This window comes from Mesoplodon bidens (assembly GCF_964165515.1).
Source record: "Mesoplodon bidens genome assembly, chromosome: 11".
Lineage (NCBI taxonomy): Eukaryota > Metazoa > Chordata > Mammalia > Artiodactyla > Ziphiidae > Mesoplodon > Mesoplodon bidens.
The window spans coordinates 612,575-635,069 of record NC_138167.1 but is presented as its reverse complement, the minus strand read 5'-3'; the positions used below and the strand labels follow the sequence as shown (position 1 = coordinate 635,069).

The 22,495-nt window shown below is 54.6% G+C and overlaps 1 protein-coding gene across 1 annotated transcript in view; it reads left to right on the top strand.

The window, feature by feature from the left end:
* Positions 1–22,495, top strand: part of CACNA1C (calcium voltage-gated channel subunit alpha1 C) — a 471,172-nt gene that overhangs the window by 365,763 nt on the left and 82,914 nt on the right. The window contains exons 12-14 of the mRNA XM_081249321.1: positions 7,501–7,661; positions 8,509–8,734; positions 21,650–21,857. Of these exons, the coding sequence (XP_081105447.1) occupies positions 7,501–7,661; positions 8,509–8,734; positions 21,650–21,857 (595 nt within the window). The remainder of the gene's footprint in view (positions 1–7,500; positions 7,662–8,508; positions 8,735–21,649; positions 21,858–22,495) is intronic.

Genomic DNA, 22,495 nt, shown 5'->3' with positions numbered 1-22,495 from the left:
CACCGTGTGCACTGGATGGACGGATATGTGAGTAGGGATGGGAATTCACTCCCACAAAGCCTGTACAAGCCAAAAACTATTGTGTTTAAGTTTCATTATTGATCTAATGCTGCTTCCCCAGCCTCACCTGTGTAGCAGGAGCTACATTAAGTTTTAGTCCAGCCGAGCAATGTAGCCCAAGACTGCATTTTAAACTGTCCCTTAAGCTAAATGTTCAGTTCTCTTCTGTCCTCTGCCCAGCTCCTCTCCAGGGTGGAGAAGCAGGGCCGGGACTTCAAGACCCCGCACGTACCCAGGCCTCAGTGAGGACCGGTCCTGGGGTCCCCACCCCGAGACCCCGGCTTGTTCCTCTAGAACCGGGCCTGCCGAGGGGCCACGAGTCCGTCTGGTTGGGCCTCCACCCACGGTGTCTGTGGGCCCCATGTTTGCCTCTGGTCTTGAAATCGTTGCCTCTGGTCTCTGGTCCCCAGGCTCTTTGAGCCCATGGACACCTCCAGGCCGTCCGTGGACAGGCTGCGGGAACTGGACGCTCACCTACGCGCCGGCTGCCTGTCCCGCTCTGTGCCTGCCTGGGTAGAGCTCTAGGCCGAAGGCTGGCGTCCCCCAGGGCCCCGCAGACCCTGTGCGACACCCAGGAGAGGCACCTTCAGCCCTGATGTCCTGGCCTCCCCGTGACTATCTGGCTGTTTCTAGAGCTTGGCGCTCGGCCAGAGAATCAAATGAGGGAGCTGGTGTGGGACCCGCTCCTCTCCTGCTGTCACCGTCTGCTCCCGTGTTCCACGGGGGCTGGAAAATGCAGGCTTTCTCCCCTTCCACTTCCTCCGAAGCCAAGACCTCCTTCACATCAAAAACCTAGGGTCAAGTCTCCCAGGTCCAGCTCTTGTTACAGGAGCGAGAGCTCAAGAAATGTACAAAATCCTTTGTCTCCATAACGCTCGGACCTTACTGCTTTCTCTCCAGCATCTGGAGAAGCGGCTGGCCCTTAGTGGGGACTTAATAAATACTAAGTGAAGGGACGAATGGATTGTCCTGCCCCCAAATGACATTAGGCTTGCCGCAGACTGAAATGAAAGTTCTGTTTTACAGCCAACGCTGAGAAAGCACTTTGTGCTTCTGGAAGTTCCAAAGCCCCCATGCAGGGAGAGAGTAAAGGGGTATAAAAATACATTTGAAAGTATTTCCAAAACATCATTCTCAGTACATGAAAATGGGTGACTCGTAAATGAACAAATGAATGCGTGAGTGAATGAATGAACAAACGTGCCCTGGCGGGGTGGAAGAGAAATCACAGACTTGCCTGGACTCGCTCCAGCATGAGATGACCCAGGAGACAGGGGGCGTTCTGTATCCGGTGCTCTAGGGTGTAAGCTTTGCTCTCGAAAAAGAGGGGGCACAGGGGTCTACCTGGACCCCTGGACTCTGCTCGGTTTTGAGACGTGGCTCAACCTGCTGGTATCAGATCCCCCTCTGGGAAGGGCTCCTCCCCCTGCAGCTACTACTCAAGATACAACAGAAATACACAGAGAAGATTCTATATTCATTCCCAAAAGGCTTATTACTAGTCAGTTGGCCCCATCAGTAAACCCACTTTCAGAGGAGGATACTGAGGCTGAAAGAGGCCCGGGGCCACGTGGCTCACGCTTGGCCACATCAGGACCCACGCCCAGGACCCGGGCTCTGCACCATGTGATGAAGTCCTGTCCAGGGATCCGAAGCTGTTTCTGCCCAGCTGTGTGTCTAGGGGCTGCAGCGAGGGGTCGGGGATGCTCCAGGGCACAGCTGTTGACTTAGAAACACAATGCCAGACATTTACACCCTTTGTAAAACTTTCTAGTAGCCATGTTAAAAAAGTGGAAAGGGGCTTCTGTGGTGGCGCAGTGGTTGGGAGTCCGCCTGCCGATGCAGGGGACACGGGTTCGTGCCCCGGTCCGGGAAGATCCCACATGCTGCGCAGTGGCTGGGCCCATGAGCCACGGCCTCTGGGCCTGCGTGTCTGGAGCCTGTGCTCCGCAACAGGAGAGGCCGCAACAGTGAGAGGCCTGCGTACCGCAAAAAAAAAAAAAAAAAAAAGTGAAAAGGAACAGGTGAAATTCATCTTAATATATTTAAGCCAATGCGTCAAAAACATTTCAATATGTAATTAATATAAAAATGAATGACATATTTTATATTAATTTTTCTTTGAAATCCAGTGTGTCATTTACACTCACTGCATGCCCAGTTTGGACTGGCCATGTTTCATGTGTGCAGTAGCCACAGGTGGCCAATGGCTACCACACTGGACAGTGTGACCCCACAGGGTCAGATGGCAGCTGCCTCATCTACACCCTACAGTCCAGTGGTGTCCAGTGGTGGTGTCTGTTTAGGGAATAACAAAGGCAGGCAGTGGATTGAAAATGCCATCGAAATCACCAAGGTCGACCTTGAGAAACCTCTGTCTGCTGCAGACGCAGGAACAGCGTCCTCACCCCTTCTGTCTGTCTGATTGTGGCAGCTGACACGGGTATAGGAGGCGCAGGAGAAAAACGCAGTAACACGGGGGAAACGGAAAGAGAATTTCTGCAACTCAGAAGTAACCTCGTAAACAGTGAAGAGCCTGTTTTACCCCAGAAAAGAATCTAAAATTTGAGTTAAACACACACACAGTATTCTCGATCATTTTCTCAGCTTAACAATGACAAATAATAGAATTTGAGCCTCAAACTGGCCCATTCCATTTGCAAGACAGTGATACAAAGTCACAGTGTCTTTAAAGGAAATATTAGAGCAGAGGTTTTAGGGAAATTTTGGCAAATTAATGGACTTATAATATTAGGGCAATATTAGGGAATTCCCTTGGTAAGCCAAGTCTCTACTTTGAGGAATAAGGAACTTTGCAACATTTGGGGCTCAGAATAGGACTTAAACAGTTACGGAACAAACGATTCTGAACGCCTTCTGCAGCTTGAAGGGATTAGTCAGCTAACATGTTGGGGCTTGGATCTGGACGTCACAACGGTCTGAAGTGAACCCCTCGGGGGTCTGAGGTTGGGAGCCCTGTCTTGCCCGTCTTCAGAGAAATGTGCCTCCGAGGTCCCTTTACCTCTGCCATCCCATAAGCAATAAGGCACATGCCCAAATTTGCCCCAGTCACTAATTACCCATTTTTTGGTTTCTTTTGTGTAAAATAGTTAAACGTTAAGGATTTTCTAGGTTGCTTGTTCTCGGCTCTGGCCACTGGAAAGAGCCCCAAGTGTCCACCATTTGGGTGCTGTCTCCTGTTCTAGATGCTTGTCCAAAGTTCTGTGCCAAGCAAACTCCTTCAGGAGCACGGCCCCCTCCTCACCCCGACCCCATCCGTGGGGTCCTAAGCCTCGTCCACAATGCAGAGTGAGTCAGTGTGTGTAAAGTTTGTCTCTGCTGCCCTACCTGCCTGCTGGCCCAGTGGTCCTACTGTGTAAGACCACAGTGGTGGGCTGTGTGAGCCCATCACAAAGGACAGGACGCAGCCCCTTCCCCTCAGGACCCTGCGATCTCAGTGGAGAAGCTGGAGTCACACAGTAAAGATACTGACCTACAGGAAACGGAGCATCGCGTCCTCTGGGGAGGCTGGCTGGCACCCCACAGTGGGCTGGGATGCCCTTCTACGTGCCCCTGGGGCACCTCTACTAAGCCCGCCTGGCGCGTGGCACCCTCGGGGTCCATATCACCGACCCGAGTTTCCCGTCTGCGTGTTAAGCTGAATATCTAGTACTTGGCTCGGGGAAGATGTTTCACTAAATGTTTCTTGAATGTGTAGCTAAGTGAGCAACACGGACAGTAAGTGTGACTGGAACTTGGCAGCTGGGACGTCTAGAAAAGTGCACCACCGGGAAGTTGGGGCCCCCGCTGAGCCCTAAAGCAAGTGGGGGGGGACCCAGAAGGGTAGGATTGGTGGGGAGACAGCTGTGTCGATGGAAAGGTAGGACTCAGGCCGGTGCTGGGAAGGGGTCAGGCGGGTCCAGGTGAGTGAGCAGAGCTGTCCGGTGGGAACGCAGTGACGCGTGGGTTTGAAGACCTGCGAGAGACATGTCCGTGCCCGCCATCTCCTCCAGGTCTGTGTCCGGGAAGTTCCACTTCTAGAGGGAACAACTTTCCCAGTGAGAGTGAAGGGAACGTGAATAGCAGGCAAATTCCTCCTCCCTGTTTTATCACTTAATTTCTATATCCTCCGTGCATATGTAAACACACAAATGCACTTACACATTCTAATAAACCATTGCATTTATTGTACAGTAGGAAGCGTTGCCAGGAAACCAGCTGTCAAGCAAAGCTATATTTTGAAGGGTGGGAGGTGTGTAATTATCTTTAAATACTTTCTCTGGATGGTAATTACCCCACCCCCGCCCCGGCCCGAACCCACGTGACTCTCCTGAGTGGCTGTCTCGGGGAGCGCACGGTTCCACGGGTGCCGCCCCGTCTGTCACAGCCGCAGCTGCGGGGCCTCCAGCAGAGCAGCTCCAGACCCCGGGACAGGCCCAGGCATGTGGCAGCCACATCGACCGGCCCCAAACTCGGGGAAGAGCGCAGTCAAGTTCTGGGTTTGAGACATAGTTGGAGTCGGTTCCTCCAAAATGTGGAAGAAAGCAACCGTGATTCCTTTGGCCTCCGAATCACAGTTATTGGTGATTTTTGTAAATGAGGTTGTCTCTATTCAAAACATTCTTTGCAACTACAGTGTAACCTATTGCCGACTTAAAAAAATGCACAACGTGAGGGTTGTGAGTTAAGTCTTCTTCGGGGCAAAATGAGGACTGTAGCCCGGGTGACAGCGTCTTGGGTACCTGAGGAACTGCTCCAAGGAGGTGGGGGGTCAGTGCATATGTGAGTTGTGTGAAGGGAGAGTACATGCAACCCAGCACGTATTTTCTGCAGAAGGTTTCTGCTTGTCTCGAGGAGCAGACGTCACCACGAAGGATTTTAGTGCTTTTCTAGATATGAGGAGATGCCAGAATTGGGCTCATAAAACCTTCTCCTGAAAACACCTAACTATCTGAAGGCCTGTCTGCCAGTTTTTTCCAGAGCACAGAGGGCCTCATTCCTGATCGCCACCCTGAGCTCCTTTCAGGGGGTGTTGAAGGTCCGAAGCTGCAGCGGCTCACGATTTAATCCTTGTAGAGGTAGATGGCAAGTGCCAATTTGTAGTTGACGCTATTTAAGATTGGATATGAGTTTGTCCTGAAAACTCATTTTTCAGGGGGAAAAAAAAGTCGTACCAACTTTGTCTGCAATATCACCAGGCTCGATCGCAGGAGAGAAGCAGAGTCCCGCCCTGGCGAGAGCAGGCACCTGAGCGCCGTGGTCCAGCACCGCCAGAGGCTGCCCCCCGCTAGGGACCACCTGGGCCCCTGTCCCATTGCCTTGTCCCCCCCCTGCCCCCTCCGCCACCCCTGCTGTCGCCCGGTGGTGTGTCTGGAGCATGGAAGCCTCCACAGTGCATTGGGAACCACCGTCTTCTGACCCCCAGGCCTTTCTTCTCCATGTAGCGACTCTCCCCCCAAGTAGCAGCAAACGTCCCTGCCAAGGTTTGGTGCTCCCTGGAGGTGGCGTCCCTGCCCCCTCAGTGACGGGGGGTGAGGTCAGGTCAGAACACCACCCGCTTAATCCTTTCTTCCCTCCCTGCCCTGCAAGCCAAAGCCAGGTCCTCCTGCAGCTCCCAGGCAGCAAGGCCCGCCTTAGATGTGCCCCTCACTTTCTAATCTCAGAACAGATTTCAGCAAAGGTGTGGCAGCAGGATTTTCCACGGACCGTAGGTCACAAAAATAACAGAGTAGAAATATAAATAAAGCCAAGCTCTCCAGAAGGCCATCTGGGGCGTTTGGAGGGTCCTAACAACAGAGTCTTGAGCCTGGGGACCTGGGGACCTGGGACTTCACGCAGATATGAGTGCAGGTGTCCAGGACGACAGCCATCACCACCCCCACCCCACCTTCTGTCCCAAAGCGGGGGCTCTGTCCTCAGCCGCCCGGTGGGTGTCCCTACGGACACGACCTGCAAGTACCTCAAGGCGTTTCCCGGCCGAGCCCCCCTCAGCAGGGCGCCCATGCTGGTGACAGGGCCTCCTCCAGACGCCCCTCCACCCTTTCTCTCTCCCCTGTGCTCGCGGTCAGGGTCAAAGGCCTGCTGACCCTGCCTCCAAAGTCCATGTCACCTCACTGTCCTCCTTCCGTGAGTAAAGCTGTTGCCTCCATCACCTCCAGCCCGACGGCTGGCCACGGCACCCCTCTTACCATCCCCCAGCTGGACGTTGACCGTGTGGCTGCTCTTATTGTGTTTAGTTTTCTGGAATCAGATCCCCTCTCGATGCAGGGCCCCCGCAGTCTCCCTGGCACCCCTGTACTTCCCTCTTCACATGGTGTTAAACTGGTAAACGTTTGGTCAACGGAATTACCAAATATATCTGCATATTCTCTCAGTATCAGGAGGATGAAACTGGGGACAAGCTGTAAACGCGTCCACCACTGAATTCTAAAACGTGAGCGTTTCCTTGGGATCATCCGGCTTCACGGTTGTCAACCATGGTTACACATGAGAACCATCTGGGGAAACTTAACAAACAGCAGCGGTATTTGGGGGTTATTTAAAAATTACTCAACCCCAGACAATCAGATTTTATTGGGTTGGGGCCCGGGGCCTGGTGTGTTTTTGCTGTTTTTTTTAAACTTTCCCCAGGTGGTTCTATGCACAGCCAGGTTTGATGAAAGTCCCTAACCAGAGGCCATGGGGGCGAGTGTCCCGCGGCGCATGGATGAGCTTTCAGGGCCCACGTATGGCGTGAACGTGCGTGTAGAGGTGGGGGCAGTCTGCCCGTTGTTCTGAACAGAGAATGTAATCTCAAGGGACTCCACAGCCTCCCCTCAAGGCAAAGCACCTCTGGTCCAGGTTCACCTCCCGCTCTTCACGGACAAGGCAGCTAGGGGAGCGCCTGGCGCTTGGGCTGCAGGCGGGGGCGGGGGGAAGCCGCTGGCTCTGCCCTCACCTGGTGTCAGTCCAGACCCCCAACTCCAGGGTCCTTGGTTTTCTCCTGAAAATCGGGACAACGCCTGCTTTGCAGACTTGTTTAAAGGATCTGGGAGAAGACATGAGAAGGGCTGATATGGTACCAGCCAGACATGGGGTTCGCTGATGGTAACCATTACTAGTCCTAGTAATACTAGCCTTACGACTTGCAATACTACTTCTAGTGATGCCGTTACTGTGAAATTAAATAACCTCCCTTCAGCTTTAGGCCAGACCCTCACACAAGGCTGGCCTTGCTTGGGGTCACAGGCCAGGGGGCCACGGTCCCAGAGGAGCAGGGACACCCCCCCCAAAGGCACACCACCAGCCACGAGCCGGTGACCTTGGTGGGACGCTCGTCTCTTCGGCCCTGGTGAGGTCGGGCCAGATCGGGGAGGGAGGTGGCCACCTTGGAGCATGGCGGCTGGGGACCTGAATTCACAGCCGCCTCCCACCCCGTCTTCCTTCTCTGCCCCTTTGCAGCCGCTACTGGCGCCGGTGGAATCGGTTCTGCAGGAGGAAATGCCGCGCGGCCGTGAAGTCGAGCATCTTCTACTGGCTTGTCATCTTCCTGGTTTTCCTCAACACGCTCACCATCGCCTCTGAGCACTACAACCAGCCCCACTGGCTCACGGAAGTCCAAGGTGAGAGGCCGCCCGGCCGGCCTGTGTTACTCAGGCTGACTCGGCCCTGTCCCGGGGTGGGGAGGCGGGCCACGCCGGACACACCAGGGCCTGGCAGCTTGTGAGCCGTTAAAACACACCAGCTCACTCTACACAGACGGGGCTCCCCTGGCCAGGCGATGCCCCCCCGCCTGCCCCAGCCGTCACCGTTGGGTCCAGGAGACACGGTCACGAGCTGTGGCTTGTTGGGCTACATCAGCTCTTTGGCTGCCCACCCTCTGCCCCCAGTGGGTTTTCAGTACCTGGGACCTCAGTGTGGCCTCCAGGTGTGCTGGCCAAAACCTGTGAGGGGCGGTGAGCACAAAGCCAGGGAGCGGACGAGTGTGGCCTGAGCTCAGGGAATGTCCTCGATGGCAGTGGGTCTCACCACCCCTCCCTGGGCCCCAGAAGGGATCTCTCTGGCCAGAGCCCCGGAACCGACCCGGGGGTCAGGCGGACACAGCCTGGACCCGGGGTGTCTCCCGGAACCTAGATGGGGCTCATCTCCCGGTGACAAGGGCAGACAAGGACCCTGGCTCCGGCTCTTGGCTGGTCAGTCTGGGCAGATGGCTCCTCCTCGAGCCTCACTTCTCGTCTCTGGAAAATGGGCGTAGCAGCAGCCCTGCTGCCTGGCAGAGTCGCTGTGAGGGGCATAGGGTGCGGGGGGTAAGGGCCGTGCTGGAGGTTTGCTGTGGTTGTAACTAGGCCCCTTCCCACCAAGTCCGCGCAGGGAGGTGGGTGTGGCGGGATCGAGCTTTGGGGTTTCCCCGCAGTGATCCGCCACGCTCACCCCCTCTCCCCCTCCTCGCCCCCGTGCGGGTCCCTCCAGACACGGCCAACAAGGCCCTGCTGGCCCTGTTCACGGCGGAGATGCTGCTCAAGATGTACAGCCTGGGGCTGCAGGCCTACTTCGTGTCCCTCTTCAACCGCTTCGACTGCTTCATCGTATGCGGCGGCATCCTGGAGACCATCCTGGTGGAGACCAAGATCATGTCGCCCCTGGGCATCTCCGTGCTGAGATGCGTCCGCCTCCTGAGGATATTTAAGATCACGAGGTGCGTGGCCCGTCATCGCCCCCGGGACCCAGGGGCGGGGAGCCGCTGTGTCCTGGAGGGTCTGTCCTGGGCTCGTGTATTCGCCAGAGGCGCATCCTTTAGAGGGTCCTTTGGCTGCTCATACAGACAGTGCAGGGGTGGCAGCCGCGGGGCCTCCAGGGGCATCGGGGGCCCAGGCTCCTCTGTCCCTGCTTCACCAGCCCCGGGCCTGCCCTCCACCGAGGTCACAGGCGGCTTCCGGAGGCCGAGCCCTCACCTGTAGGCTCGAGGCAGGAGGAGGGGTTGTCGGCTCCTTCCCAGGCTCCCCCCAGAATCTCACCTATACCTCGGCTCTTGGGGCCGCCCGGCAGCTAGAGAGGGAACCTGCTCTTGTAGCTGGGCCTGTGCTGAGCGTGTGCGGCATGAAAGGCAGGCATGGGGCCTTGACATGCCCCCTCCACCCACCGCCCGCCACCCACCCGAAGGCTGCAGCCCCTGAACTCCCCTGGGACAGGCGGGGCGGGGCCGGGCAGCCACTCCAGGACAGCAAGTTTCCACCGCGTTGTGACCCATTCTGGGTGTTGAGATCAGCTTACTGGATCACGACCATCATTTTTATTGAGAGATAATCCACATACTATGTAATTCACTCTTTAAAGTGTACAGTTCAGGGTTGTTTTTTATTTTATTTTATTTTTTTTTGCGGTACACGGGCCTCTCACTGTTGTGGCCTCTCCCACTTTGGAGCACAGGCTCCGGACGCACAGGCTCAGCGGCCATGGCTCACGGGCCCAGCCGCTCCGCGGCACGTGGGATCTTCCCAGACCGGGGCACGAACCCGTGTCCCCTGCATCGGCAGGTGGACTCTCAACCACTGCGCCACCAGGGAAGCCCTGTTCAGGGGTTTTTTACGTATTTGCAGTTTCACAGCCAACACCATAGTTCTGTTTTAGCACGTTTCCATCCCCAAAAGCGGACCCCACGCCTGCTCTTCCCTCCTCCACCCTCCCCTCCAGCGCCCGTCACCACCTTGCCTCCATCTCTACAGACCTGCCCTCTCTGGACGGTTCATGTCCATACGATCTGTGCTGCTTTGTGACCAGCCTCTTCCACCTGGCCTGATGGTTTCAGGTCTCCCCCATGTTGTCCAGAGATCGGCGCTTCATTCCTTTTTCATGGCTGAGCCGTGTTCCATTATACGGATATACATCACATTTTGTTTATTCGTTCATCTGCTGGTGGGCGTCTGGTTTATTTCTGCCTTTTGGTTCCTGTAAATAATCCGCTAGGAAGCATCGTGTTCAGGTTTTCGTGTGGACATATGTTTTCACGTCTCTTGGATACAAGGAGCAGAATTTCTAGGTCACATGACAAGTCTATAGTTAAGGTTTTCAGGAAGCGCCAAACTGTTTCCCAAAGAGACTGGACCATTTTACATTCCTACCGGTGATGTATATGGGTTCCAGTTTCTCCTCATTCTCATTTTTAATGGAAGAATGAAATAGGGTGGAAAACGTCGGAGTGCCTCACGTGAATGTAAACACGTTTCATAAAAATCCCCGAGATCGTATCTGGGTCGCAGTATAATATGTATTTCTCACCGTGGGCTGTGGTCTTCCTCGGAGGGGCACGTCAGAAGCACCTGAAGGGAAGGGGCTCCAACTGTGCCCCCAGAAGGACAAGCCTCCCATCCTAGAGTCTGATGGGGGGAGACTGGGCGTCAGTGAGATCCTGCTGGGAAGAGTGGGGTTGGTACCGTCCGTGCCAGGCCCTGGACTTAACCATCTCTGCTCAGAGTGCTCCAAACTTGCGGGGTCGGGGGGGGCTACAGGGCACCTGGGTGTGACTGTTCTCTTCCCAGTTCCCTCGGCGGCCCCCCTGCCCCAAACACACCTGCTCCCGTGGGTTCTTTGAGGGTAGGGTGAGACGAGGCATTTAAAGAGTTGAGTTCAGTGCCAGGCATAGAAGGTTCTTGGCAACCGAGCGTTCACTGTGCCTCTGGTTGTAACTGTTGTGATTATCAGGAGAAGGAAGAGGGAGGAAGGAGCTAATAGTGACACACACACACACACACACACACACACACACACTGTGGCTGTATTTGTTCGTCTGCCGCGTACACACTGTCTGTCCAGCTCTGAGAGGCAGGAAGCGGGCTGCATGGTGGGGCTGAACCTGAGAGAAGCAGACAGTCCAGCCGGGGAGACGGAGTCCACTCCTGGAGACAATGAAAGGAAAATCTAAGACAGCATGAAAGGAGCTGGCAAAATGGGCAGGGGCGACATCTGCTTTGGGAAGCTGGGGACAGGAGAGCATCCCTGGGGAAGCTTCAAGGTCAGAAGACAGACTCAAAGTACAGGCAGGAGTGAAATCCCCAAGTTGGATACTCCTGGGCAACACTTGCCTCGCCCCCACCCCCGGAAGGAGCTCTTCCCGAATGTCTGAATGTCTTGGCACCGCAGAAAATCCTCGGTTCAAAATGAAAGTAGTAGAAACGTCATGACAATCCTGGTCAATGTACATCAGCTCTTGCTCTGTGCCGGATAGCCTGACCCCAGTGCTTGCCTGCGTCTGACCTGTAAATCTTCACCATCACCTATAAGAGAGGGTGCTGTTATCATTATTCCCATTTTCCAGATGAGAAGACTGAGGGAGTTCAGTCGCTTGCCCAGGGTCGCAAAGCTGCTCAGGGGTGAAGCTGGGATCACAAGGCTCTGTGCCCCGACCATGACTGTGGGCTGCAGGGCTGATGGCTAAACTCTCTTGTCTATCTCCAGAGACAAGGCGTAAAGGATTTTGACTGATTCTGCTTGCTCCTCCTGGGTCTGCTAAAAGCTATTTTTAATTTGGAGTTTCAGGTGCCTCTTAAGTAATTCTCAAAAGTCCACATGCTTGGGGCTTTGTCTTTGTTTTTTAAATTCCTATAGAAAAGAATTTTGCTCCCAGATATTGTCATAGCATCTTGAAGAGACTTCACATTGATTCTGTTTCTAATCAACAATTTATCTATTTCTAATCTGAAACTATTGCCGGGAAGCCATTTTTAAGTCTATCTTTATCAGCGAGCTTCCTGAAGCCCCTCCACAAGAAGGATTAGTGGTATTTTCGGATCTCCATAAAGTCCGTAAACAGAATAATTTCTGGTCTAATTGGAAGTTATTTTGGCAAAGGCCATCAGCTTCCTGTTTTCCAGTCTCCAAACTGTCTGGGGGCTTTTGGAAGACAACAGAGTCCAGGTGTGGGAGGGTCCCATGCCCCCTTCTGAACCTGGTCTCCAATACACTCCAGTGGCCAGAAAGTGCCTAAAATAGGGGCTGGAGGGTGGGCGTGCTGGTCCCCTGAGACAGGTCAGCCTGGTTGTGCCATCAAACAAGTCTGTTTCTCCCTCTTCTTTTAAAATCTCTTGGAGGAAACTTTGTGACATCTCACTACTATTTTTAACAACGTTTTCTGGACCAGTGATTGTGATTCTCAAACCTAGATGACCTTCTCAGGAGAGCTCATTAAGGACCCACCACTCCAGAGATTTCAGCCAGCAGTTCCTGGGGAGCTCCAAGCCCGTGGCCCAGTGACCTCACTCTGAGAAGCTCTGGCCTGATTTTCTGCGGCTGTGCCCTTTCTCCTCTTTCTTGTCTAAAAATAGGAAGCTTCATGTATAATTGGAAACTTGATTCTTCCCTCTCCACTCTCTCCTCTAGACAGTAGCCCCGACCCCCCGTGAAGACGGTGCTTCTGATGGCTCTCCACTGAGAAAACTCATAATGATAAAGACCTAATAGGAATCCAGCGAAGTTTTAAAATTGATTTTAATTTTATTAATTTCTAAACACCTGAACACATTTGAGGCTCTTTATTTAGAGTGCTAGGATCCTTGGATCCACGGATCCCCTCCTGTAGCTCCAGGCTGCCCTCCTCCCACCCAGGGCCTGTGGTCTAAGGGCCGGGAACACCGATCTAGACCATGGTTCTCAGCCGTGACCTCATGACCCTTCAGGATGTCCAGAGCAGCTCAACAGTGTGTGGCTATTTGCCATTACTGAGGTCATTTGCTATTACTAAGAGCTAAAATACCAAGATTTGTGAATGGTTTCTTTTTGACATCCCAAATACAAGTACATTCGGTATTGCTCCTGTAACACCCTCACTCTTGGTCACTTGCGTCCCCGAAGGCTTTAATGAACGAGCAAGAACCGGGTGGGTTTACAGCTGATCCGTGGCCCCCTGCGGGAAGAAAAGACTTTGGTTTCGGATGACAATGAGTTGCTAACCTGCTTACATTATTTTGGCACTTTGTCAAAATCGGAGCATGCCTTAGGAAGTATACAGCGTGTAGACATATCATCCATCCTATGGGTCTCATTGTTTATAAAAAGATTGGGAACCCTGCACCGGGCTGTCAGTTGATCACTGAGTATTTGCAGTGCTATGGGTGGGGACCTGCAGGTTGAGAACGTCTGGGTGCCTCTGGGAGAACAGAGAGGCACGCACACGGCCAAGGTCTTTGTCATCTTTGGGTAAATGACCGTGGGCCTTCCAGCCGCGTGATGGACGGGGCTCTCTCTCCTGCTTTGGGGCTCTCTGGGGCTCTAAGTGTTGCCCGGTTTCAACATCCAGTTTGTCTGCTGTTTGTCAGCCCAGCCTGACCTTCCCTCTAGGAGGAGGAAGAAGAGCTTCAGTTTGACTAGATCTGGGTGTGGCTCCAATGTACTAAGTATGTCTCATTTTTTTTCAGTTGGTCTTCACGCGCACCACAGCCCCTCCAGCCCTTGCTGTTTTCCCTCTTAAACCCTAACTGCGTCTCTTGCTTCCGCTGCCCTCCCCCGCAGCCCCCTTCCCCGGCCCTGAGACGTGAGCTCAGACCGACTCGGCGCAGACAGACGCACTGGTGAATCGTGACCACACGGGGCCCACAGCCCCGAGGTGCGAGCCTTTTGCACATCCTCCAGACTCTGAGCTCTCCATGTAACTGCCGGTTTGGCCACGAGCATCAGACCCTCCCGGCCCCCTTCTCGGGGCCCCAGGGAGGCTCTGAGCTCCTCATGGGCCACTATTATAAAGGTAACTTTGGCGTCCGCCCAGTTGCCGGGCGGGGGCCTATGGAGAAGGCAGCTCAGACGCTAGAGCCCGCGGGCCGGCCGTCAGCGAGGAAGGTGCTTATTCTCGGGGGTTAAGGAGACAGGGGAGGACGACGTCTGGCTCCCTGTCTCACCCCGACACAACCACAGGGCCGACTGGGGATTCTGAGAGGCTCACAGGAGCCCCGCCTAAATCCCACGGTCAAGGCCAGGACACCCTGCCCGTCGTGATCAGCTCACATCCCCCAGGGGGGTTCCGTCCCCTGTGTGACCGAGGCCTCTGATGCAAACAGGGAATACAAGGTCTTTGAGTTTGTTGCCCAGGTGGGGTTTGGCTCGAGAGTGACGGACATAAACTGTGCATCCGGCCCCGGGACAGAGGGTGGGGTGGGGAACACCAGGCGCTCGGCCGGCAGGTTTGCCCTGGGGTGGGCAGGACAAGCCTCTGGGGAGAATGATTCTGAGTCGCAGGAGGGATGAAGAGAGACCATGACCCCAAGGGTGACCCGGCAGGGGAGGTGAGTCTCTCGAGCGGCCTGTGCTTCAGGGGCTGAGACCCCCAGTGCTGGAGGGTTCTTCTGTGCACGTGGACGCACGCGGGTGTCACTCTGCAGAGGCGGCCTTGGTTTTTCTCAGTTTCTCTACAAGGTTCTAGACCTGGAGTTCTTTGTTCTGCTGGTGCACACTTCTCTCCAAAGCGCTTTCTTTTTTGGCGTGAGTGTGTGTGTTTCAGTCTTAATCAATTAGGATGAAAGCCCCCTTCGACGGTGAATATGCCGTCAACCCTCCAGTTCACCACCCGCCAAACTTCCTGGAGGGAGAGGGATCCTGGGAGACGGGGCCACAGCGGTCACAGACACCAGGACCACACTGACATCGAGAAGGCCAGAGGTGCAGGACCTGCAGGGCCTTCCCATCGCCCTGCCCGGAGGCTGCCACCTGGCACCTACAATCCTCTTTCGTATCACTGTTGAGGAGAACCCACCCTGCTCCCTGCCATCTGCCATGGCGAGCCAGGCCCCAGATTTAGGCATCTCCTCTGAGCTCTGCAGCATCCCCACAGCGATCCCCGTGTCAGCCTTCCAGGGAGTGCACGTAGGGATGGACGGCCTTCCGTCCAGCGAGCGGGGTCCCTCGTGACGCCAGGCCACTGGCACCAGCTCTGCTCGGTTAGTGCCGCTCCAAAGGCACAGAGCACAGGTGGCAGGCCACACGCAGGGACCTCCACCCTGCCCTGCTGGACGGGAAGCAACAGGAGGCTGAACGCAAGCAGCACCCACAACCACGACCTGGTCCAAGGGCAGCATCTCCTCAGCCCAGGCATGTCCGTGAGCAGGTGGGCTGGGTCAGATACTTGGGCGCAGTCTGTCTCGTGAACCAAGGCTGGCAGGTGCCCTCAGACCTGCGTCCACTTGTTCTGAGCCCCCGGGGGGGACGCTCTCCCCAGGAGAGACTCGTGTTCACACTGCTCTCTGGAATTCTACCCTAGATAGGGTCTAGAAGCCACGGCGCCCCTACTCTCTGTGTAGCAAACTGAGGCATCATAGACTTTTTTTCTTTTTTCCTTTTTTTGAATCAAGGCATACAGTTGATCCTTGAACAACAGGGGTTTGAACTGCAAGGGTTCACTTCCATGCAGATTTTTTCACACTGCAGGTCTACACAGTCCGAGGTTGGTTGGATTCGAGGACACCGACTGTCAAGGTATTCTCGGATTTTCAACCACTGAGGGTCGGTGCCCTAACCCCTGTGTTGTTCAGGGGTCCACTGTAATTGACATAACACGATATTCATTTCAGGTGAACAACATAATGTTTCCGTATTTGTATAAATTAGGAAGTGATCACCACAAGTCGAGTTAACATCCATCACCACACGATTTTTCTTTTCTTGTGATGGGAACATTTTTTTTTATAAATTTATTTATTTATTTTTATTTATTTATTTTTGGCTGTGTTGGGTCTTCGTTTCTGTGCAAGGGCTTTCTCTAGTTGCGGCGAGCGGGGGCCACTCTTCATCACGGTGCGTGGGCCTCTCACTGTTGCGGCCTCTCCTGTTGCGGAGCACAGGCTCTGGACGTGCAGGCTCAATAGTTGCAGCTCACGGGTCCAGTTGCCCTGTGGCATGTGGGATCCTCCCAGACCAAGTCTCGAACCCGTGTCGCCTTCATTGGCAGGCAGATTCTCAACCACTGCGCCACCAGAGAAGCCCGTGATGAGAACATTTTAAGATCTATTCTCTTGGCAACTTTCAGTGTAAAATATAGTATTGCTAACTGTAGTCACCATGCCATACGTCACACGCCCAGGACTTATTTGTTTTATAACTGGAGGTTTGTAGCTTTTGACCCCCGCACCCAGTTCGCCCACCTCCCCCCACCCCACACCTCTGGGGACCAGTCTGTCCCTCTGACACGTAATAGTGTGACGAGTGGTCTGGTGGTGGAAGCTCAGGAACCCCCGGATCTAGGGAAGCCACAGGATCAGAAGTGACGTCGGGGGAAGGGCAAGAGCCATTCCTCACCTTTGAGCAAAGTGGGTTTGACTCGGGTGAGTGTGAGACCCGCCCCCCAGCCCTGCTCCACACACACGCGGTCTGTGTCACCCCCAGCCCCGTCCCCTTGCCTTCCCTCCATTAAGTACAAAGGTGTCATGTTGAAGATTTGTTCCTTCATCCAGCAAAACACTCCCAGGGCACCTCCTTTGGCTGTGCTCCCAGCACAAGCCCTGCTCTCTGGACCGTCCCCCCGGAGGGGATGAGCATGTAAAATGCAGGCTGGGGACAGGGTGGCTGCCAGGAGGGCATGAGCAGGCCCCGGGGGACTGAAGGAGTGAGCCCTGCAGACCCCAGGGCCGGGCCGGCCAGTGGGGTGGATGCAGGCGGGACAGTGGCGCTCCGGGCTGGAGCCTCGCAGCGGGTAGCAGGGGAGGTGCCGTCCACAGGGTCTGCGGGGCCTCGGGCGGGGCCTTGGAGAGCGTCCTGCTGCCCGGCCGAGGAGGGGTCGGGGGTCACAGGGCGCCAGGAGTTCTCGGGGATTCTGAGAGTAAGTAGGAACGTGGCCGGGGACGTCCGCCGGGTTTCTCACTGTTAATGTGCCCTTTCCCTCTGTGATTACGGAGTAATCCATGGAGAGGTATCGGGGCCTGTGAGCCCCCTGCTCCCCAGAGGCCTTCCCCCGTGACGGTCTGTACCTGAATCACTGACTGGTTCGTTCATTCATGCATTCATTCATTCCTACTCTCCATTTGACACGGTCTGTAAAGCAAACCCCTCTCTCCTTTCTTTAACGTCAGTGGATTCAGTTTTTTTCAGTATATTATAACTTATTACTGTCGCTGAGAGCACCGGCGGCGGTGCGTTCGCGGTGCCTCACTTGGGCGGGGGGCTGAGCAGCTGCAGGGTGCGGGGGCAGGACAGGGGAGACGCCGGCCTGGGTGGCAGGTGCCGGAGGGGCTGTACCCTGGCTCCGAGGACGGGGTTGCGGCTGTGGGTGTGAGGCCACCTGGAGGGCGACCCCAAGGGTCTGGGCTCAAGCCAGAGATGGCGGCTGTGCTTCACCGCGACGGCGTGATGGCGGGGTGGGCCACGGGGCTCGGTCAGGCCAGCGGCTCATGCTGGGAGCCCCCCATCGACTGAGAGAGGGCCGCGCGCCCCTCGGGGCATGGGGGCAGGAGAAGAGCCTTCCGACCAGAGGCTCGGCCCCTGTAGGCGGCTCAGTAGGCCTCCTCCGCCCAGCGTCCCCATAAGGTCTCCACCACCCCCAGGACGGGTGACACAGCCATGCTCCGTCCAGGCTCTCAGTCCAGGCCCGCCCTCCTGCTCGCCCTGGGCCACACCCCACCCCGGGCAGACCCCCTCCCGCACGGTGACTTTCTCCCTCGGGTCTGGGGCCTCCTTGGCCGGCGCCCCTGGGCCCGTGGCCGGCAGACAGCCTGAATCTCAGTGCTGGGCTGGTCTATTTCCCTCACGTCCACAGGCCTCGGGAAAACTAAGGCACCAACTTTTATGGCCATGAAGACTTTCCCAGAATATTCTGTGCAGTTTAGGGGCTGTGTGACCTTAACCCCCAGGCAGACACTGTCCACCCTCCCAGTACAGCGGGACGTTCTCGTTACAAATACGCTCCGGAGTTTCAGTTCCTAAATACCGGCTTGCTGATGGGGGCTGGGTGCCCGCACAGCAGTGATTCATGGTTCTGAGCGACGCCTGGGAATCGGCATTTAGAAAATGGTTTCCCGCCCCCCACCCCCGGCATGTCATCTCCAGACAGGTCTGGGAGCTTTCAGTGTAAGAGGGGAGGGCGTCCCAGCCCCCACAGAGGTTCTCTAACCCCTTACTCATACAGAACGATTAGTACAATCTCTAGCCGACCGGGGCCAGGCGGCCCGTCACACACGCCAGGCTGCACAGAATCTATTTGAGGACAGAGATGCAGGGGATGGAAGGAAAGCCTCTGGCCTCTGCCCTCAAGAACTCAAGCCTATTTGGGTGAGACAAGGCTGTCACAAATGTGGAACAGGTAAGAGCCTTTCTAGAGCAGATACAAATCAATGTATATTAACATTCCGCGAACAGAGGGCGGGTGGCTGGCAGGCAGGGTAGAGGCGGAGCAAGGCTGAGTGTGAAGGAGAGAGAGCTTGAGAGACTCCAGGTTGGGGAGACGCTCATGTTTACACCCAAACTGTTGGCCCATCTGCTTCTGTCACTAATGGAGCCGTTCTCCAGGGAGAGGTGCCCGGGTTGGGGTGCAGCTGCCAGGCTGCAGTGGGGCGTGGTTTGCAAGGCACTGTCTTGAGCAGCAGAAACAATTCCCTGTCTGCCTTGGTGAAAAGCCTGGAACATCTAAGTGGAGGAGATCAAGGTTGTGACCTGAAAGGCAGCTGGGTCGGGCTAGTGCTGCAGGGAAGTGAGACGCACTTGGCCAGCTGGGCGCGTGTCCCTTTTGCTGCAGTGCATTCCTTACCCTGAACAGACCCTGTCCCGGGTACCCAAGCCCCTTCCAGGGCCATTCGTGTCCCCCCCACTTCCCCAAGAGAGTGCTTTTCCCCACTCGTCCCCACAGTGAAGGGTGTCCGCGCTCACAGCGGAGAGATGCAGGGCCCCGTCTGCCACAGGCTGTCGCTGTGGACTGGGTGCGTTTGCTGCAATCCAGGATCTCCCAAGCTGGCCTGCTTATCAGAATCCTCTGCGACCCTTGTTCAAAACAGATTTCTGGGCCCCAAACGACAGCTATTGAATCAGAATCTCCAGAAGAGAGGCCTTTTAAACAAACCAACTCTTTGGACCGAGTGAATTTGGGAAGCCTTAGTAAACACACCCCCTCTTACCCACGGGTGACCCAGGCCACCCTCCCCCGTGGGTGACCCCATTCATGACTGGGCTGGGCTGAGGCCCGCATTCTGGAAAAAAAAAATTTTTTTAATGTGTTTTTTTGGTCTAAAGATCAGTAGTGATAACAATAATTACTAACCTTTATCACCTGTGTGCCAGGCACTATACTGGGGTCTTTTTTTTAAATGAAGAGCTGGAATTATATTTTTTCTAGTTTTACTGAGAAATAATTGACAAACATCAGTGTCCACATTTAAGGTGTACAGCATGATGGTTTGTTTTCTATACATTGTGGAATGACTGTGACAGTGGATTTAGTTAACATGTGTCATCGCATAGAGACGGTGTGAAAAAAGAAGAAAATCACCCGTGTGTTGAGAACGCTTAGGGTCTACTGTCCTAACAGCTGTTACATATAACACACAGCAGTGGTGGCTACAGTCATCATGCTGTACACTACATTCCTAGTATTTATTTATCTATAACTGGAAGTTTGTGCCTTTTGACGCCCTCCCTCCTGTTCCCCCTCCCACCATCCCCCGCCTCTAGTAACCACAAATCTGATCTCCTTTTCTGTGAGTTTGTTGGGGGGTTTTGTTTGTTTGTGTCTGGTTTTGGATTTTTTTAGATTCCACATACGGGGGAGGTCATATGGTATGTGTCTCTCTCTCTGTCTGACTTATTTCACTAAGCATAATGCCCTCCAAGTCCATCCATGCTGTTGCAAATGGCAAGATTTTCTTCTTCTTTATGGCTAAATAGTATCCCATTGGAGATAACGTATGCCACACTTTTCTTTCTCCGTTTCTCCATTCATGGACACTTAGGTTGTTTCCATGTCTTGGTTATTATGAATAATGCTATAGTGAACGTATCCCTTGGATATGTTCCCAGAAGTAGAATTGCTGGAGGGTACGGTAGCTCTATTTTTAATTATCCTGAGGAAGCTTCATTTTGTTTTCCACAGCGGCTGCACCAACTTACATTCCCACCAGCAGCACAAGGGTTCCCTTTTCTCCACATTCTCACCAGCACTTGTTATCTCTTGTCTTTCTGATGATGGGCATTCTAACAGGTGTGAGGTGATATCTCTTGGTTTTGATTAGCATTTCCCTAACGATTAGCAACGTTGAGCATCTTTTCACGTGCCTGTTGGCCGTTTGTATGTCTTCTTTGGAGAAGTGTCTATTCGGGTCTGGTTTTGTTTTTTTTTTTTTTTTTAAGATGTTGGGGGTAGGAGTTTATTAATTTATTTATTTTTGCTGTGTTGGGTCTTTGTTTCTGTGCGAGGGCTTTCTCTAGCTGTGGCAAGCGGGGGCCACTCTTCATCGCAGTGCGCGGGCCTCTCACTATCGCGGACTCTCGTTGCGGAGCACAGGCTCCAGACGCGCAGGCTCAGTAGTTGTGGCTCACGGGCCTAGTTGCTCCGCGTCATGTGGGATCCTCCCAGCCCAGGGCTCGAACCCGTGTCCCCTGCATTAGCAGGCAGATTCTCAACCACTGCGCCACCAGGGAAGCCCGGGGTCTGGTTTTTTAAAGTATTTATTTATTTTTATTTGGTTGTGCTGGGTCTTAGATACGGCATGCGAACTCTTAGTTGTGGCATGTATGTGGGACCTAGTTCCCCGACCAGGGCTCGAACCCGGGCCCCCTGCATTGGGAGCATGGAGTCTTAACCACTGCGCCGCCAGGGAAGTCCCTGTCTGTTTTTTTAAATAGGATTATTTGGGGTGTTTTTTGTTTGTTTGTTTGTTTTGCTATTGAGTTGCATAAGTTCTTTATATATTTTGGATATTAATCTCTTATCAGATATATGGTTTGCAAGTGTTTTTTTTTCCCATTTTGTAGGTCGTCTTTTCACTTTGTTGATGGTTTCCTTTGCTGTGCAGAAGCTTTTTAGTTTGATGTAGTCCCACCTGTTTATTTTTTATTTGGTTGCTGTTGCGGGGAGTGGCTTTCTTTTAGTTGTTTTGTTTTGTTTTGTTTTTGCGGTATGCGGGCCTCTCACTGCTGCGGCCTCTCCCGTGGCGGAGCACAGGCTCCGGACGCGCAGGCTCAGCGGCCATGGCTCACGGGCCCAGCCGCTCCGCGGCATGTGGGATCTTCCCGGACCGGGGCACGAACTCGTGTCCCCTGCATCGGCAGACGGACTCTCAACCACTGCGCCACCAGGGAAGCCCGGGGGGAGTGGCTTTTTAAAAACTGTTCTCTCCTGTAATCCTCCCAATGACGTACTGAAGCGTGTGCTACCGCTGCCCCTATGTTTCCAGACGGTGGGACACAGAAGGAAGGGAGGTTAAGCAACTCCCCCAAAGACACGTGTAGAGCTCGGTCGGAACCAGACTCCTGACCCGGGGCCCCTGAATTAACTCACTCACGCTCTAATTGTGAGCTGGCCAGCCAAGTCCCACCACCACGCTGCCCCAAGGACAGGGCCAAAAGGAGGGCGCTGCCGCCGGTCTCAAAGGCCCTGGTGGGTGGGGCAGTGGGGCAAGAGGTGATGGAGGCTCACCCCGCCCCCCGTCCCCAGGTACTGGAACTCCCTGAGCAACCTGGTGGCGTCCCTGCTGAACTCCGTGCGCTCCATCGCCTCCCTGCTGCTGCTGCTGTTCCTCTTCATCATCATCTTCTCCCTCCTGGGCATGCAGCTCTTCGGGGGGAAGTTCAACTTTGATGAGATGCAGACCCGGAGGAGCACGTTCGATAACTTCCCCCAGTCCCTCCTCACCGTGTTTCAGGTATGGACTCTTCTCTGCCGGGACTGTGCTCTGGGGGGAGGGCCGGGGCCGGGGGGCGGGGGAGGAAGGAGCTTCCCGCCCCCTCCCACCGGGCAGCCAGAGCCAGAACAGGTCGGCCACAGGAGCCCAGGACAGTCTGTAGCTCTCCTTCCCCGACCCCCAGGAAATTCCGCTGTTGGATGGACCTCTGGGGGAAAAAAAAAAAGATCCAATTAAGTGGCTTAGAAACTGTTTCTTAGCCGTGGAAACCTTTATGCAAATACATTCTACGTGGAAGCCCAAAATATCAACAAAGGAAAGTGGACGGCCCTTGCTGGGGAGGGGAGGGGGACGGGTGTCTTTCCTACCCTTCACGCTCGCCCCCAGGAAAATACGACTACCGTCGAATTTGTGACTTCACGGATAGGCTGGCTTAAGGCCAAGCTAAAGTAGCACTTAAGTTTAAAAGCAGATCGATTTACAGATTAAACTGGGTAATATGGGGATGTTGCCAAAATCTTAAAGATGGCACCCAGAGTCCTCACGTTTGGAGCAAACCAGGGGACCTGTGGCCCCTTAGTGAACACGCTTACCTTGATGACGTAACCCGAGGGTCAGCCACGGAGCACTGTCCCTGGGGGTAGGAGGTATTTTGCCCA